This window comes from Gigantopelta aegis, chromosome 8 (assembly GCF_016097555.1).
Source record: "Gigantopelta aegis isolate Gae_Host chromosome 8, Gae_host_genome, whole genome shotgun sequence".
NCBI lineage: Eukaryota > Metazoa > Mollusca > Gastropoda > Neomphalida > Peltospiridae > Gigantopelta > Gigantopelta aegis.
In genome coordinates this window covers 1,260,877-1,277,943 of record NC_054706.1, presented here as the reverse complement: position 1 = coordinate 1,277,943, position 17,067 = coordinate 1,260,877, and the positions used below count along the sequence as shown (strand labels likewise).

General features: G+C 37.8%; 1 protein-coding gene across 2 annotated transcripts in view; it reads right to left on the bottom strand.

Annotated features, from left to right (window-relative positions):
* Positions 1-17,067, bottom strand: part of LOC121378490 (caspase-3-like) — a 132,991-nt gene that overhangs the window by 7,840 nt on the left and 108,084 nt on the right. For both annotated transcript variants that reach the window (XM_041506682.1, XM_041506681.1), the window contains exon 4: positions 5,562-5,737. In XM_041506682.1, the coding sequence (XP_041362616.1) occupies positions 5,562-5,737 (176 nt within the window). The remainder of the gene's footprint in view (positions 1-5,561; positions 5,738-17,067) is intronic.

Here is a 17,067-nt window from a genome sequence, read left to right as displayed (position 1 = left end):
AAAATTGACTAGGCGGACTGAGGGCTAGCCAGCGGATTTGCTGAACTCTGGGATGCAGAGGGCACCTGTTCCCCTAGAAACAATGAAATCTTTTCTTTTTTTTAGTTTAAAGTGCCATTGTTTGAAAAGTAGGAGAAGCAATTATATTACAATGCTGATTCTGTTTTACTGCAACCCCCATCCCACCCCTCTCCCACCCCCTCCCACTGTCAGTTATAAGATAATTACAGCCTGTGCTAGCTATAAACAATGAAAGCACCAACTGATATGACCGTTTTAATGTTGGTTCTTTAATACATGCATATATGCAGGAGATATCCATCAAGTGGGATCAAGTCATCAGCCGGCCTGCAGTAAACAAGACAGAATGCTTTACCACTGAGCACAGATGACATGCATACAAAATAGTTGAAATTTCACTTTCATTGGGAACCAAATCCCATTCTTTGACTCGTCGGCAGTTGGACAAATGTGTCTGTATGTCTAGGAAGTTTGTAATACAATACATGACTAGACGTGATCTGGCTGGGTTTGAAACGCTGATGAAACACTCAGTATTCCACAAGGAAAGGCCGATACTCTGATGCTAAAATGAAGACAGGACATCTAGGAGTAATCGCTCGCTCAGGCCACCGGCTTAGACGGGCGACAAAATCAATGACAATATATCACACAAACAAATCTCAGAACGAGCAGACGGGGAAGAAAGGGAATGTGTGCATATCCCCGGCACATTTGTTAAGTATATTGATATCCCTGGCACATTTGTTAAGTATAATGACATCCTCAGCACATTTGTTAAGTATAATGATATCCCCAGCACATTTGTTAAGTATAATAATATCCCCAGCACATTTGTTAAGTATAATGTTAACCACAGCAAATTTGTTAAGTATAATGTTATCCCCAACATACTGTTTAAGTATAATGTTATCCACAGTACATTTATTAAGTATAATGTTATCCCCAACACACTGTTTAAGTATAATGGTATCCCCAGCACATTGTTTAAGTATAATGGTATCCCCAGTACAGTTTAAGTATAATGTTATTCCCACCACACTGTTTAAGTATAATGATATCCCCAGCACACTGTTTAAGTATAATGATATCCCCAGCACATTGTTCAAGTATAATGATATCCCCAGCACATTCTTTAAGTATAATGGTATCCCCAGCACACTGTTTAAGTATAATGGTATCCCCAGCACACTTGTTAAGTATAATGGTATCCCCAACACACTTGTTAAGTATAATGATATCCCCAACACATTTGTTAAGTATAATGATATCCCCAGCACACTTGTTAAGTATAATGATATCCCCAGCACATTTGTTAAGTATAATGATATCCCCAGCACACTTGTTAAGTATAATGTTATCCCCAGCACACTTATTAAGTATAATGATATCCCCAGCACACTGTTTAAGTATAATGATATCCCCAGCACATTGTTCAAGTATAATGATATCCCCAGCACATTCTTTAAGTATAATGGTATCCCCAGCACACTGTTTAAGTATAATGATATCCCCAGCACACTTGTTAAGTATAATGGTATCCCCAACACACTTGTTAAGTATAATGATATCCCCAACACATTTGTTAAGTATAATGATATCCCCAGCACACTTGTTAAGTATAATGATATCCCCAGCACATTTGTTAAGTATAATGATATCCCCAGCACACTTGTTAAGTATAATGTTATCCCCACCACACTTATTAAGTATAATGATATCCCCAACACATTTGTTAAGTATAATGATAACCCCAGCACACTTGTTAAGTATAATGATATCCCCAACACATTTGTTAAGTATAATGATAACCCCAGCACACTTGTTACGGTAAGTATAATGATATCCCCAACACATTTGTTAAGTATAATGATATCCCCAGCACACTTGTTAAGTATAATGTTATCCCCAGCACACTTATTAAGTATAATGATATCCCCAACACATTTGTTAAGTATAATGATAACCCCAGCACACTTGTTAAGTATAATGTTATCCCCAACACATTTGTTAAGTATAATGTTATCCCCAACACATTTGTTAAGTATAATGATATCCCCAGCACATTTGTTAAGTATAATGATATCCCCAGCACATTTGTTAAGTATAATGCTATCTCCAGCACATTGTTTAAGTATAATGATATCTCCAGCACATTGTTTAAGTATAATGTTATCCACAGCACATTTGTTAAGTATAATGTTATCCCCAACACACTGTTTAAGTATAATGATATCCCCAACACACTGTTTAAGTATAATGGTATCCCCAGCATGTTACAGATCTTACACATTGCTACGTTTATCTTCAACACATAATCACAGGGATAGATCTACACATTGCTACGTTTATCTTCAACACATAATCACAGGGATAGATCTACACATTGCTATGTTTATTTTCAATACATAATCATAGGGATAGATCTACACATTGCTACGTTTATCTTCAACACATAATCACAGGGATAGATCTACACATTGCTAAGTTTATCTTCAACACATAATCACAGGGATAGATCTACACATTGCTACGTTTATCTTCAACACATAATCACAGGGATAGATCTACACATTGCTACGTTTATCTTCAACACATAATCACAGGGATAGATCTACACATTGCTACGTTTATCTTCAATACATAATCACAGGGATAGATCTACACATTGCTACGTTTATCTTCAATACATAATCACAGGGATAGATCTACACATTGCTATGTTTATCTTCAATACATAATCACAGGGATAGATCTACACATTGCTACGTTTATCTTCAATACATAATCACAGGGATAGATCTACACATTGCTACGTTTATCTTCAATACATAATCACAGGGATAGATCTACACATTGCTACGTTTATCTTCAACACATAATCACAGGGATAGATCTACACATTGCTATGTTTATCTTCAACACATAATCACAGGGATAAATCTTACACATTGCTATGTTTATCTTCAATACATAATCACAGGTATAGATCTACACATTGCTATGTTTATCTTCAATACATAATCACAAGGATAGATCTACACATTGCTATGTTTATCTTCAACACATAATCACAGGGATAAATCTTACACATTGCTATGTTTATCTTCAATACATAATCACAGGTATAGATCTACACATTGCTATGTTTATCTTCAATACATAATCACAGGGATAGATCTACACATTGCTATGTTTATCTTCAACACATAATCACAGGGATAGATCTACACATTGCTATGTTTATCTTCAACACATAATCACAGGGATAAATCTACACATTGCTATGTTTATCTTCAACACATAATCATAGGGATAGATCTACACATTGCTATGTTTATCTTCAACACATAATCACAGGGATAGATCTACACATTGCTACGTTTATCTTCAACACATAATCACAGGGATAGATCTACACATTGCTACGTTTATCTTCAATACATAATCACAGGGATAGATCTACACATTGCTACGTTTATCTTCAATACAGAATTGTAAATGTTAAATAGTAGTTGCTAATCAATTTTCAATCAGTTAGCAACTGTTGCTAATCAAAATTTTGAAAACAAAATATACATCCAGATGATTTGAAAAGGCTCAAAGATAAATTTTACTCCTTACAGTGATAAAAGCAGACAAAACATTCCATAGCCATGTAAATCTTCTAGCCTACCAAGGGACACACTAATAGTGATGCTCATTTCTACAAACTAATTCAATATTGTTGGCTCTTACTGGGACTGGGCAGCACCATGTTGATTGGTTATCTCAACAAAGCGTGGCTGATTCTCCCGGGTTCCAATATCTGGACTGAACACAGAGTTAATGAATCACCGGGGATCTCTGTGGGAATGGATGGTCGACAAGGAAGTGATGATGTCTTCTTTCAGCTGGTCACATGAGGGATGGGTGAGTCCATGACCGAGTGGGTGTGTGCTACATGTAGTTGCCAGACCGAGTTTAATTAGTGGGTCATTATGAGATACCTGAACACTGACTGGATGAGGCTGGACATACTGCCATGTCAAATCCGACATCATTACTCATCAAATGGGTTAACGTATATTAGAAAAATCATGTTGAGTCATTCTGGCAGACACAGTCATTGCATTAGTCTTTGAGTAATGGTATGCATCACAGTTCTCCACTGTAGGTACCCCCCACCCCATCCCACCCATATCATTCCAAGGCTTTATAATGGTGGAACCTATTGAAATGTCCAGGTATGGAACCTACTGAAATGTCCAAGGGTGGAACCTATTGAAATGTCCAGGTATGGAACCTATTGAAATGTCCAAGGGTGGAACCTATTGAAATGTCCAGGGGTGGAACCTATTGAAATGTCCAAGGGTGAAATCTATTGAAATGTCCAGGTATGGAACCTATTGAAATGTCCTGGGGTGGAACCTATTGAAATGTCCAGCTGTGGAACCTATTGAAATGTCCAGGTATGGAACCTATTGAAATGTCCAGGTGTGGAACCTATTGAAATGTCCAGGTGTGGAACCTATTAAAATGTCCAGGGGTGGAACCTATTGAAATGTCCAGGTGTGGAATCTATTGAAATGTCCAGGTGTGGAACCTATTGAAATGTCCAGGGGTGGAACCTATTGAAATGTCCAGGTATGGAACCTATTGAAATGTACAGGTGTGAAATCTATTGAAATGTCCAGGGGTGGAACCTATTGAAATGTCCAGGTATGAAATGTCCAGGTATGGAACCTATTGAAATGTACAGGTGTGAAATCTATTGAAATGTCCAGGTGTGGAACCTATTGAAATGTCCAGGGGTGGAACCTATTGAAATGTCCAGGTATGGAACCTATTGAAATGTACAGGTGTGAAACCTATTGAAATGTCCAGAGGTGGAACCTATTGAAATGTCCAAGACTTTAAATTTCACTAATTAAAACACAACAGGTTGGGTTTTTTGTCTGTTCTGAGCATTCCTAAGTTGTTTCCGTGCAGTAATGTTAATAATAGCTGGTAAAGAGTTGTTCAGAAATGCATTTCAAGTTATTTTATTCTAATTACAGCTTTACATTGTGTTGATTTTGAGATCAGCATGTTTGTACTTATTTTGGGCACACATATTTTGAGCACACATATTATCACTTGACATTTGGATCAATCTAAAGCCCTGATGTCGCCTCGGTTATGAAAAGGCTTGTTCCAAAAGGCCATTATGTGGGTCCAGTGGACTATTTCTTGTTCCAACTATAGTGTTCATTGGTAGATTTGTCACAGGTGTCATCTCTCAAAGTGTACCAACAGGGATTTTGTATTGAGCTGAATCAATCATATGTCAGATATTTGTGGTTTCACCCTGGTTTAGGGCAATCCAGAATGATTACATGGAGTAGGGCAGTGTTTTTTTATGAACCCACTATCTAGAAAGTAAATTTCATTTTCCCATGCATGAACAGGCAGAAAAAAAAAGAAGGCAGACATAAAATAATACTGAGTGCCTTGCTTCCTCCCCCATCTGCGCACCCTACACATATGATCAGTGGTGGACCAGCCCTTATGGTGATTACCTGCAGGAAGAAGAGTTTCGGTTTGCCGATGAGCGATGGACACCGGTCTCCTTTGAATGGCACAACGAGGAGTTCCAGCGACATGTACCCATCTGTGGCGAAGATCCGGCCCTCCACGCCGTGACTGAGGATCGCACAGCCGAAACAGTCGGCGTTGGAGTGGTCGTACGACGCAGCTGAAACACAAGAGCATTATATAGTACAGAGTATGATGTAGTCATGTATTACATCTATTACATATATTACTACATGTATGTTATATTCATGTATTACATCTATTACATATATTACTACATGTATGTTATATTCATGTATTACATCTATTACTACATGCATGTTATATTCATGTATTACATCTATTACATCTATTACTACATGTATGTTATATTCATGTATTACATCTATTACATCTATTACTACATGTATGTTATATTCATGTATTACATCTATTACTACATGTATGTTATATTCATGTATTACATCTACATACATTGATATGTTATATTCATGTATTACATCTATTACGTACATTGATCTGTTATATTCATGTATTACATCTATTACGTACATTGATGTGTTATGTTCATGTATTACATCTATTACGTACATTGATCTGTTATGTTCATGTATTACATCTATTAGGTACATTGATCTGTTATGTTCATGTATTACATCTATTACGTACATTGATCTGTTATGTTCATGTATTACATCCATTACGTACATTGATATGTTATATTCATGTATTACATCCATTACGTACATTGATATGTTATATTCATGTATTACATCTATTACGTACATGTATGTTATATTCACATCTATTACTACATGTATGTTATATTCATGTATTACATCTATTACACTATTACGTACATTGATATGTTATATTCATGTATTACATCTATTACATCTATTACGTACATTGATATGTTATATTCATGTATTACATCTATTACATCTATTACGTACATTGATGTGTTATATTCATGTATTACATCTATTACATATATTACTACATGTATGTTATATTCATGTATTACATCTATTACTACATGTATGTTATATTCATGTATTACATCTATTACGTACATTGATGTGTTATATTCATGTCTTACATCTATTACATCTATTACGTACATTGATGTGTTATATTCATGTCTTACATCTATTACATCTATTACGTACATTGATATGTTATATTCATGTATTACATCTATTACATCTATTACGTACATTGATGTGTTATATTCATGTATTACATCTATTACATCTATTACGTACATTGATATGTTATATTCATGTATTACATCTATTACGTACATTGATATGTTATATTCATGTATTACATCTATTACATATATTACTACATGTATGTTATATTCATGTATTACATCTATTACTACATGTATGTTATATTCATGTATTACATGTACATACATTGATATGTTATATTCATGTATTACATCTATTACGTACATTGATGTGTTATATTCATGTCTTACATCTATTACATCTATTACTACATGTATGTTATATTCATGTATTACATCTATTACTACATGTATGTTATATTCATGTATTACATCTACATACATTGATATGTTATATTCATGTATTACATCTATTACGTACATTGATGTGTTATATTCATGTCTTACATCTATTATGTACATTGATGTGTTATATTCATGTATTACATCCATTACGTACATTGATATGTTATGTTCATGTATTACATCTACATACATTGATATGTTATATTCATGTATTACATCTATTACTACATGTATGTTATATTCATGTATTACATCTACATACATTGATATGTTATATTCATGTATTACATCTATTACGTACATTGATCTGTTATATTCATGTATTACATCTATTACGTACATTGATATGTTATATTCATGTATTACATCTATTAGGTACATTGATCGGTTATCTTCATGTATTACATCCATTACGTACATTGATCTGTTATGTTCATGTATTACATCCATTACGTACATTGATCTGTTATGTTCATGTATTACATCTATTACATACATTGATCTGTTATGTTCATGTATTACATCTATTACGTACATTGATCTGTTATGTTCATGTATTACATCTATTACGTACATTGATCTGTTATGTTCATGTATTACATCTATTACGTACATTGATCTGTTATGTTCATGTATTACATCCATTACGTACATTGATCTGTTATGTTCATGTATTACATCTATTACGTACATTGATCTGTTATGTTCATGTATTACATCTATTACGTACATTGATCTGTTATATTCATGTATTACATCTATTACGTACATGTACACACACACACACACACAAACACACACATTTAATATACACACACACAGACACACATACACACACACATTTAATATATATATACACACACACACACATTTAATATACACACACACACACACACACACACACACACACACTCACATTTAATATATATACACACAGTAGAATCTCTTTGGGTCAAACTCGGAAGAGTCGAATACACTGCAACGCTCGAACCAAAAACAAAGACCCAAGTTACACTTACACGTTGTTGACCGAATGGTTCGGTCGGACTACCCGATGGGTCGACCGTTGACCGAATGATTCGGTCGGACTACCCGATGGGTCGAACGTTGACCGAATGGTTCAGTCGGACTACCCGATGGGTCGAACGTTGACCGAATGGTTCAGTCGGACTACCCGATGGGTCGAACGTTGACCGAATGGTTCGGTCGGACTACCCGATGGGTCGAACGTTGACCGAATGGTTTGGTCGGACTACCCGATGGGTCGAACGTTGACCGAATGGTTCGGTCGGACTACCCGATGGGTTGAACACTGACAGGGTTCGAGCCAACGGGATTCAACTGTATATGTATATCTTCATATTATATACATATACATGACAAGAGTGGAAAGCTAGCTGCTGCTGCTACCACAGAGGCTACTCTTGTAGTTGTACCAAACAGCAGCAGCAATATGATTCTCTTATATGTTTTTCTCAATAAACAGGATTTAGCTCAGTCGGTTCAGTGCTGGCTTGTGGTGCTTGCATCGCAGGATCCATAAAACTGATTGGGGTTTTTTCTCATTCCACCCAGTGCACCACAACTGGTCAAAGGTCATGGTATGTGCTTTCCTGTCTGTGGAAAAGTACATATAAAAGATCCCTTGCTACATTAGGAAAAATGTAGCAGATTTCTCTCTAAGACTATATGTCAAAATTACTAAATGTTTGACATCCAATAACCGATGATTAATAAATCAATGTGCTCTAGTGGTGTCGTTAAACAAAGCAAATTTTAAAACTTTTTTCCATAAACAGAAATGGCAAAGTACATGCCACTGCCTTTGGTGCACGAGTTGTTAAACACTGCATAGTGATTAACCTGGGTATAAACCACTGGTTCCAGCTACTGCCTAGTGATTGACCTGGGTGGAAACCACTGGTTCCAGCTAATGCCTAGTGATTGACCTGTGTGGAAACCACTGGTTCCAGCTAATGCCTAGTGATTGACCTGGGTGGAAACCACTGGTTCCAGCTACTGCCTAGTGATTGACCTGTGTGGAAACCACTGGTTCCAGCTACTGCCTAGTGATTGACCTGTGTGGAAACCACTGGTTCCATCTACTGCCTAGTGATTGACCTGGGTGGAAACCACTGGTTCCAGCTACTGCCTAGTGATTGACCTGGGTGGAAACCACTGGTTCCAGCCACTGCCTAGTGATTGACCTGGGTAGAAACCACTGGTTCCAGCCACTGCCTAGTGATTGACCTGGGTAGAAACCACTGGTTCCAGCCACTGCCTAGTGATTGACCTGGGTAGAAACCACTGGTTCCAGCCACTGCCTAGTGATTGACCTGGGTAGAAACCACTGGTTCCAGCCACTGCCTAGTGATTGACCTGGGTAGAAACCACTGGTTCCAGCCACTGCCTAGTGATTAACCTGGGTAGAAACCACTGGTTCCAGCCACTGCATAGTGATTAACCTGGGTAGAAACCACTGGTTCCAGCCACTGCATAGTGATTAACCTGGGTAGAAACCACTGGTTCCAGCTACTGCAATCAATTCTATGATTAACAACACCTCAGATGAACGTTAACGTTTGTTTTGTTAAACACTGCATAGTGATTAACCTGGGTAGAAACCACTGGTTCCAGCTACTGCAATCAATTCTATGATTAACAACAACTCAGATGAACGTTAACGTTTGTTTTGTTAAACACTGCATAGTGATTAACCTGGGTAGAAACCACTGGTTCCAGCTACTGCAATCAATTCTATGATTAACAACACCTCAGATGAACGTTAACGTTTGTTTTGTTAAACACTGCATAGTGATTAACCTGGGTAGAAACCACTGGTTCCAGCTACTGCAATCAATTCTATGATTAACAACACCTCAGATGAACGTTAACGTTTGTTTTGTTAAACACTGCATAGTGATTAACCTGGGTAGAAACCACTGGTTCCAGCTACTGCAATCAATTCTATGATTAACAACACCTCAGATGAACGTTTGTTTTGTTTAACAAACACCATTAGAGCATACTGATTTATTAATTATTGGTTATTGGATGTCAAACATTTTTGACATACATGTATAGTCTTAGAGAGGAAACCAGCTACATTTTTGACATACATGTATAGTCTTAGAGAGGAAACCAGCTACATTTTTCCATTAGTAGCAACACTACATTTATATGCGCCATCCCACAGAAACAAGAAATATCCCAATGGGCCCATCGACAGGGATTGATGTCCAACACCTCAAATGAGCATTCCACCACTGCGCTATATCCTACCCATTAAACCAGTAAAATTCATGTTCCAAAACTCAGTAAAAACATATTTTAACTTTTCTGCTTTATGGTACTTTGAGTTGTTTGGAACAGCTAGCTTATCATAAACACTGAAATAGCCTATCATAAACACTGAAATAGCCTATCATAAACACTAAAACAGCCTACCATAAACTCTGAACCAGCCTATCATAAACTCTGAAAACAGTCTATCATAAACTCTGAACCAGCCTATCATAAACGCTGAACCAGTCTATCATAAATGCTGAACCAGCCTATCATAAACGCTGAACCAGTCTATCATAAATGTTGAACCATCCTATCATAAACGCTAAACCAGTCTATCATAAACACTGAAACAGCATTGTTGCTGCACTCAAAATGTGAAATTTGTTTGAGTGAACTATGTAAGTTGGAATGAACTGATGTATGAGTGTGTCATAGAGGTGCATTATATTAGGTGTTAGATTAATTTATAACAACAAGAATAAATAAAAAAACTACATGTAAGTATTTCATATTTTAACAAAGGAAGACAACATATTCAATTTGTTTCTAAGTGGCAGTCATTTATCGTTAAGTAGCAATCCTTGCAAACCATAGGAAAAATGACAGAGTACAGAAATATCAATATAACAAATACACCATTCCATGTCATTTTCGGACATGATTTTAAGTCCAGACACACTTCTTTTAAACATCATATATAATACACAAGTATTACATCCCACCCACAATGATATAGAATATGACATTGATGTTGCTATTTATATACACATTATATATATTTAAATGTCACACAAGACTGTGTGTGGGTGCATGGCTATGTTCCAAGACACTTATTGTGGTCAAATCAATCAATGTTTACTCTGATCAAAGCTTGTGGGCTGAAGTGGCATACATCTTGTGGTATTTTTAACAAAGAAATTTATCACCTTAAATAGATGTTATTTAAACAACAAATTACGTGGAGGTACAATAAATTACTTTTCACAATTTGTTTTTAAACCTGAAATTAATTAAAGTATGTGGGCTCACGCATTGCAATAATGTCTGGAAAGCTAAAAGTGGGACAAATGGAAAACAGAGACAAAATCTAAAGTGAACTCCAGTTAGTGGTTGTGTGAACTAATAACAGTAGGAAGAAGAAGGAAAAGACAAAGAAGAAAAACCTACTGAAGAAGAAGAAGAAGAAGAAGAAGAAGAAGAAGAAGAAAAATTAGTTTGTCGTTGGCAGTACATGTCGTTGGCAGTAATAGTTTTGTACATGCAGTATGTGATATACAGCCTTCACTTGCAAGTGGATTTAAAGAGAACTGTATTCATAGCTTTGGTACATGGACGGTCGGTGGGCCCATTGGGCTATTTCTCATTCCAGCCAGTGCACCACAACTGGTATATCAAAGGCTGTGGTATGTACTACCCTGTCTGTGGGATGGTGCATATAAAAGATCCCTTGTAGCTAATCAAAAAGAGTAGCTCGTGAAGTGGTGACATCGGGTTTCCTCTTTCAATATCTGTGTGGTCCTTAACCATATGTTTGACGCCATATAACTGTAACTAAAATGTGTTGAGTGTGTCGTTAAATAAAACGATTCTTTGTTTGGTACATGGAGTGAGTTGTAGCCCAGTGATAGAGTTCTCTCCTGAGGTGTGGTCTGTCATCAGTTATCACCCTCAGTGGACTCAGTCTTTTTTGTCAACTCTCATTTAGTGCAGCATGACTACCACTTCAAATGTCGGGATTCTGGAAAGTGCATATTCAAAAGATCCCATGCTGCTTTTCAGTAGAAGTAGTCTTATGTGGTCATTTCATGTTTCATGTCCATCATTTTTGGACCCAATATCAAAATCAACATGGTAGACACCATGCAAACAGCTAAATTACAGGTGCTGAAGTACACGTAGATATAACGTACAGTACTAAAGCCAAACATAATCACATGTCCAGAATGATCATGTAGTTGTGGCTGGGTGTTTACAATTAAACTTAAGTGCTTAATGTTTGACAATCATTGGTCAGCAATAAACTGCTCTCTTGAATGTCTGCAGGAGAGCAATATCACTCTCAGTATCAAATCCATGGTAATTTTGATAAAACAGATTAGCGATACCCAGTGGACGATGAGGCGAGCAGCCTTTTGCCCATGCAAAAATAGTTTAGCACAAGTACACGTTAGCAGGAGCAAATGCTATTACACTATAAAGACTGCATCACAACTAGTATGTCAAAGGCCATGGTATATGGTGTCCTATCTGTGGGATGTGCATATACATGTAAAAGATCCCTTGCTACTAATAATGAGAAAATGTAGCAGGTTTTGTCTCTAACACTATATGCCAAAATTACCAAATGTGCTCTAGTGGTGTTGTTAAACAAAACAAACTTCTTTTCTTGTATAAGGACTGAAACATAAGTTCAAGTATGCTTTTCTGGACCCGGAACTTCACTATCTGTAAACGAACATTGTGAATGATGGGTATCTACATGTAATTAAACTTACATCAAACTCAAATTCAAGCATGCTATCCTGGACCCCAGGACTCACTTTTTGCAAAGCAACCCTGTATATCCCAAACCACTACTGCCTGGATTAATTTAATTAAGCATTTCTCTGAAGTCTAAAAACTTGATTATTTCATTGATGAAATTCTGACGTGACCAAACACATCACTTACAATTAGCTGTTACATTTTTAACTTGACACTGTTGAAGCTTGCATACAGAACCACATTGCTGGTGATTAGACAAAAGTGCAGATACTTGATCCCAAAACAAAAGAATTCTAAAATGACAGGTTTAATAGCAAGCAACTGATGTATTGATTTGTGAAATCTTGCGAGAAAGGTCTGTAATGCTGTTGAACTAGTTTTCGTCCAATCACAGACGACTTGCTGTCCTGATATATAAGAAATCTGGAAACGTCCACAGAAGACCGATACAGAAACGGGAGCTTTATTAAAACAACACAATTACTTGGAAGTCCGTTTCCGGTCAGATGCAATGAAACGTGGCAAGCTGTCGGGTGGAAACGTGGTTTACTCAACACCATGAAGAATGTGTGCACTATGTGACAAAACCAACATAAAAAGAAAGAAAAAACATGAATTGTCCCATACCTAATTAGAATAAGCCTGGAAACACAGGGGACAAAGCAGAAGTGAAAATGTGGTCATATTTGAACTTTAACCAAACTTTAACGTTCACACACTAAGACAATATTTGAGCCCATAATGGGAGCTTTGGTTAGGAGGAACTAAGATGTTGTAATGACCATTCTGAAGTCTTAACTAATCCACTTCATATCCATTCACAAAAAACACTCTGAAAGCTCCTCAAATCAACAAGAGTCTTGAAATTTAATACATAATTATTATTTTATTTTAACTGTTGTGTGTGCGTTTTTTTAAGATTTTGTAAAACTCTATGCTCTCTCCCTGTTACAGATGTCTGGCAGTCTTTGACTGAACAGTGTAGTGGGCCCATATGTTCTCAGATGCTATTAAATTAATATAAAACAGGATAGCTGCAGAATGACCAGCTGATAGATGAGTGTGAATATAGATTTGTCAGGGGCAGGATGCAGCTCATTCCCTCAGGTATAATATAGCACATGTACGATAGAATCACTCTTGATGGACTGTCATATCCCCAGTCCAAACCAGTTCTGCACAACTAGACAACCAAATATCGTGTTTTGCATTTCCTGTCTGGGAAGATGCATATAAAACTTCTCTTGCTGTTTTTCTTAGGAGTAGCTTATGTTGTGCCCCTTTCATGATTTCTCAACCTAGTGTTGAAATAACCATGAGAGACACCATATAACCCTGGTCTAAATCATTCCTTTCCTTTCTAAATAGCCATAGACTAAAATGTGCTGAGATGTTGTCAACCAAACATTCCTTTCTTTTCAAATAGCCATGGTTTAAAATGTGCTGAGATGTCGTCAACCAAACATTCCTTTCCTTTCTAAATAGCCATAGACTAAAATGTGCTGAGATGTCGTCAACCAAACATTCCTTTCTTTTCAAATAGCTATGGTCTAAAATGTGCTGAGATGTCGTCAAACAAACATTCCTTTCCTTTTCAAATAGCCATGGTTTAAAATGTGCTGAGGTGTCGTCAAACAAACATTCCTTTCTTTTCAAATAGCCATGGTATAAAATGTGCTGAGGTGTCATCAACCAAACATTCCTTTCTTTTCAAATAGCCATGGTCTAAAATGTGCTGAGGTGTCATCAACCAAACATTCCTTTCTTTTTCAAATAGCCATGGTTTAAAATGTGCTGAGATGTCGTCAAACAAACATTCCTTTCTTTTTCAAATAGCCATGGTTTAAAATGTGCTGAGATGTCGTCAACCAAACATTCCTTTCTTTTTCAAATAGCCATGGTTTAAAATGTGCTGAGGTGTCGTAAAACAAACATTCCTTTCTTTTCAAATAGCCATGGTATAAAATGTGCTGAGGTGTCATCAACCAAACATTCCTTTCTTTTCAAATAGCCATGGTCTAAAATGTGCTGAGGTGTCATCAACCAAACATTCCTTTCTTTTTCAAATAGCCATGGTTTAAAATGTGCTGAGCTGTCGTCAAACAAACATTCCTTTCTTTTTCAAATAGCCATGGTTTAAAATGTGCTGAGGTGTCGTCAAACAAACATTCCTTTCTTTTCAAATAGCCATGGTTTAAAATGTGCTGAGATGTCGTCAAACAAACATTCCTTTCTTTTCAAATAGCTATGATCTAAAATGTGCTGAGGTGTCGTCAAACAAACATTCCTTTCCTTATGGATTTGTTTGCCTGTAAATCACTGCTGTGCCGTTATGACACATCCATCCCAGAATCCATCCATCATGGCTCTCCTTAATGGCGGCCACTGATTGCCAATACTGGATGATAATTAAGCCTCTAAAGATTATTTATGAAGACAAATTTGGCGAACATTTATTGGAGATTATTTTAACCACATATAACTGGAATCAATGAAAACCAATTTAGTACTTAGCTGTATAATACTCTTAGTATTTGTCACCATGGTGTAAGATTACACCAGTTCAGCTGCTATTTCTTTTCCTTTATGTTGTGAATGCCCTGTATATAGTGTGTGTGTATATAACCTGATAATGGCATGTTTCAGAGTACAGAATTCTGAAGAAAAAATTAAGCAAATGTTTGTTTAATGACCCCTCAGCACATAGTTTCAAACAGCAGCTTTAAGGCCCATACAGACTGGATGTGGCAGGTGTGTTTCAAACAGCAGCTTTAAGGCCCATACATACTGGATGTGGCAGGTGTGTTTCAAACAGCAGCTTTAAGGCCCACACATACTGGATGTGGCAGGTGTGTTTCAAACAGCAGCTTTAAGGCCCACACATACTGGATGTGGCAGGTGTGTTTCAAACAGCAGCTTTAAGGCCCACACAGACTGGATGTGGCAGGTGTGTTTCAAACAGCAGCTTTAAGGCCCACACAGACTGGATGTGGCAGGTGTGTTTCAAACAGCAGCTTTAAGGCCCACACAGACTGGATGTGGCAGGTGTGTTTCAAACAGCAGCTTTAAGGCCCATACAGACTGGATGTGGCCGGTGTGTTTCAAACAGCAGCTTTAAGGCCCATACAGACTGGATGTGGCAGGTGTGTTTCAAACAGCAGCTTTAAGGCCCATACAGACTGGATGTGGCCGGTGTGTTTCAAACAGCAGCTTTAAGGCCCATACAGACTGGATGTGGCCGGTGTGTTTCAAACAGCAGCTTTAAGGCCCATACAGACTGGATGTGGCCGGTGTGTTTCAAACAGCAGCTTTAAGGCCCATACAGACTGGATGTGGCCGGTGTGTTTCAAACAGCAGCTTTAAGGCCCATACAGACTGGATGTGGCCGGTGTGTTTCAAACAGCAGCTTTAAGGCCCATACAGACTGGATGTGGCAGGTGTGTTTCAAACAGCAGCTTTAAGGCCCATACATACTGGATGTGGCAGGTGTGTTTCAAACAGCAGCTTTAAGGCCCATACATACTGGATGTGGCCGGTGTGTTTCAAACAGCAGCTTTAAGGCCCATACAGACTGGATGTGGCCGGTGTGTTTCAAACAGCAGCTTTAAGGCCCATACAGACTGGATGTGGCCGGTGTGTTTCAAACAGCAGCTTTAAGGCCCATACAGACTGGATGTGGCAGGTGTGTTTCAAACAGCAGCTTTAAGGCCCATACAGACTGGATGTGGCCGGTGTGTTTCAAACAGCAGCTTTAAGGCCCATACAGACTGGATGGGGCAGGTGTGTTTCAAACAGCAGCTTTAAGGCCCATACAGACTGGATGGGGCAGGTGTGTTTCAAACAGCAGCTTTAAGGCCCACACATACTGGATGTGGCCGGTGTGTTTCAAACAGCAGCTTTAAGGCCCACACATACTGGATGTGGCCGGTGTGTTTCAAACAGCAGCTTTAAGGCCCACACAGACTGGATGTGGCAGGTGTGTTTCAAACAGCAGCTTTAAGGCCCACACAGACTGGATGTGGCAGGTGTGTTTCAAACAGCAGCTTTAAGGCCCACACATACTGGATGTGGCAGGTGTGTTTCAAACAGCAGCTTTAAGGCCCACACAGACTGGATGTGGCAGGTGTGTTTCAAACAGCAGCTTTAAGGCCCACACATACTGGATGTGGCAGGTG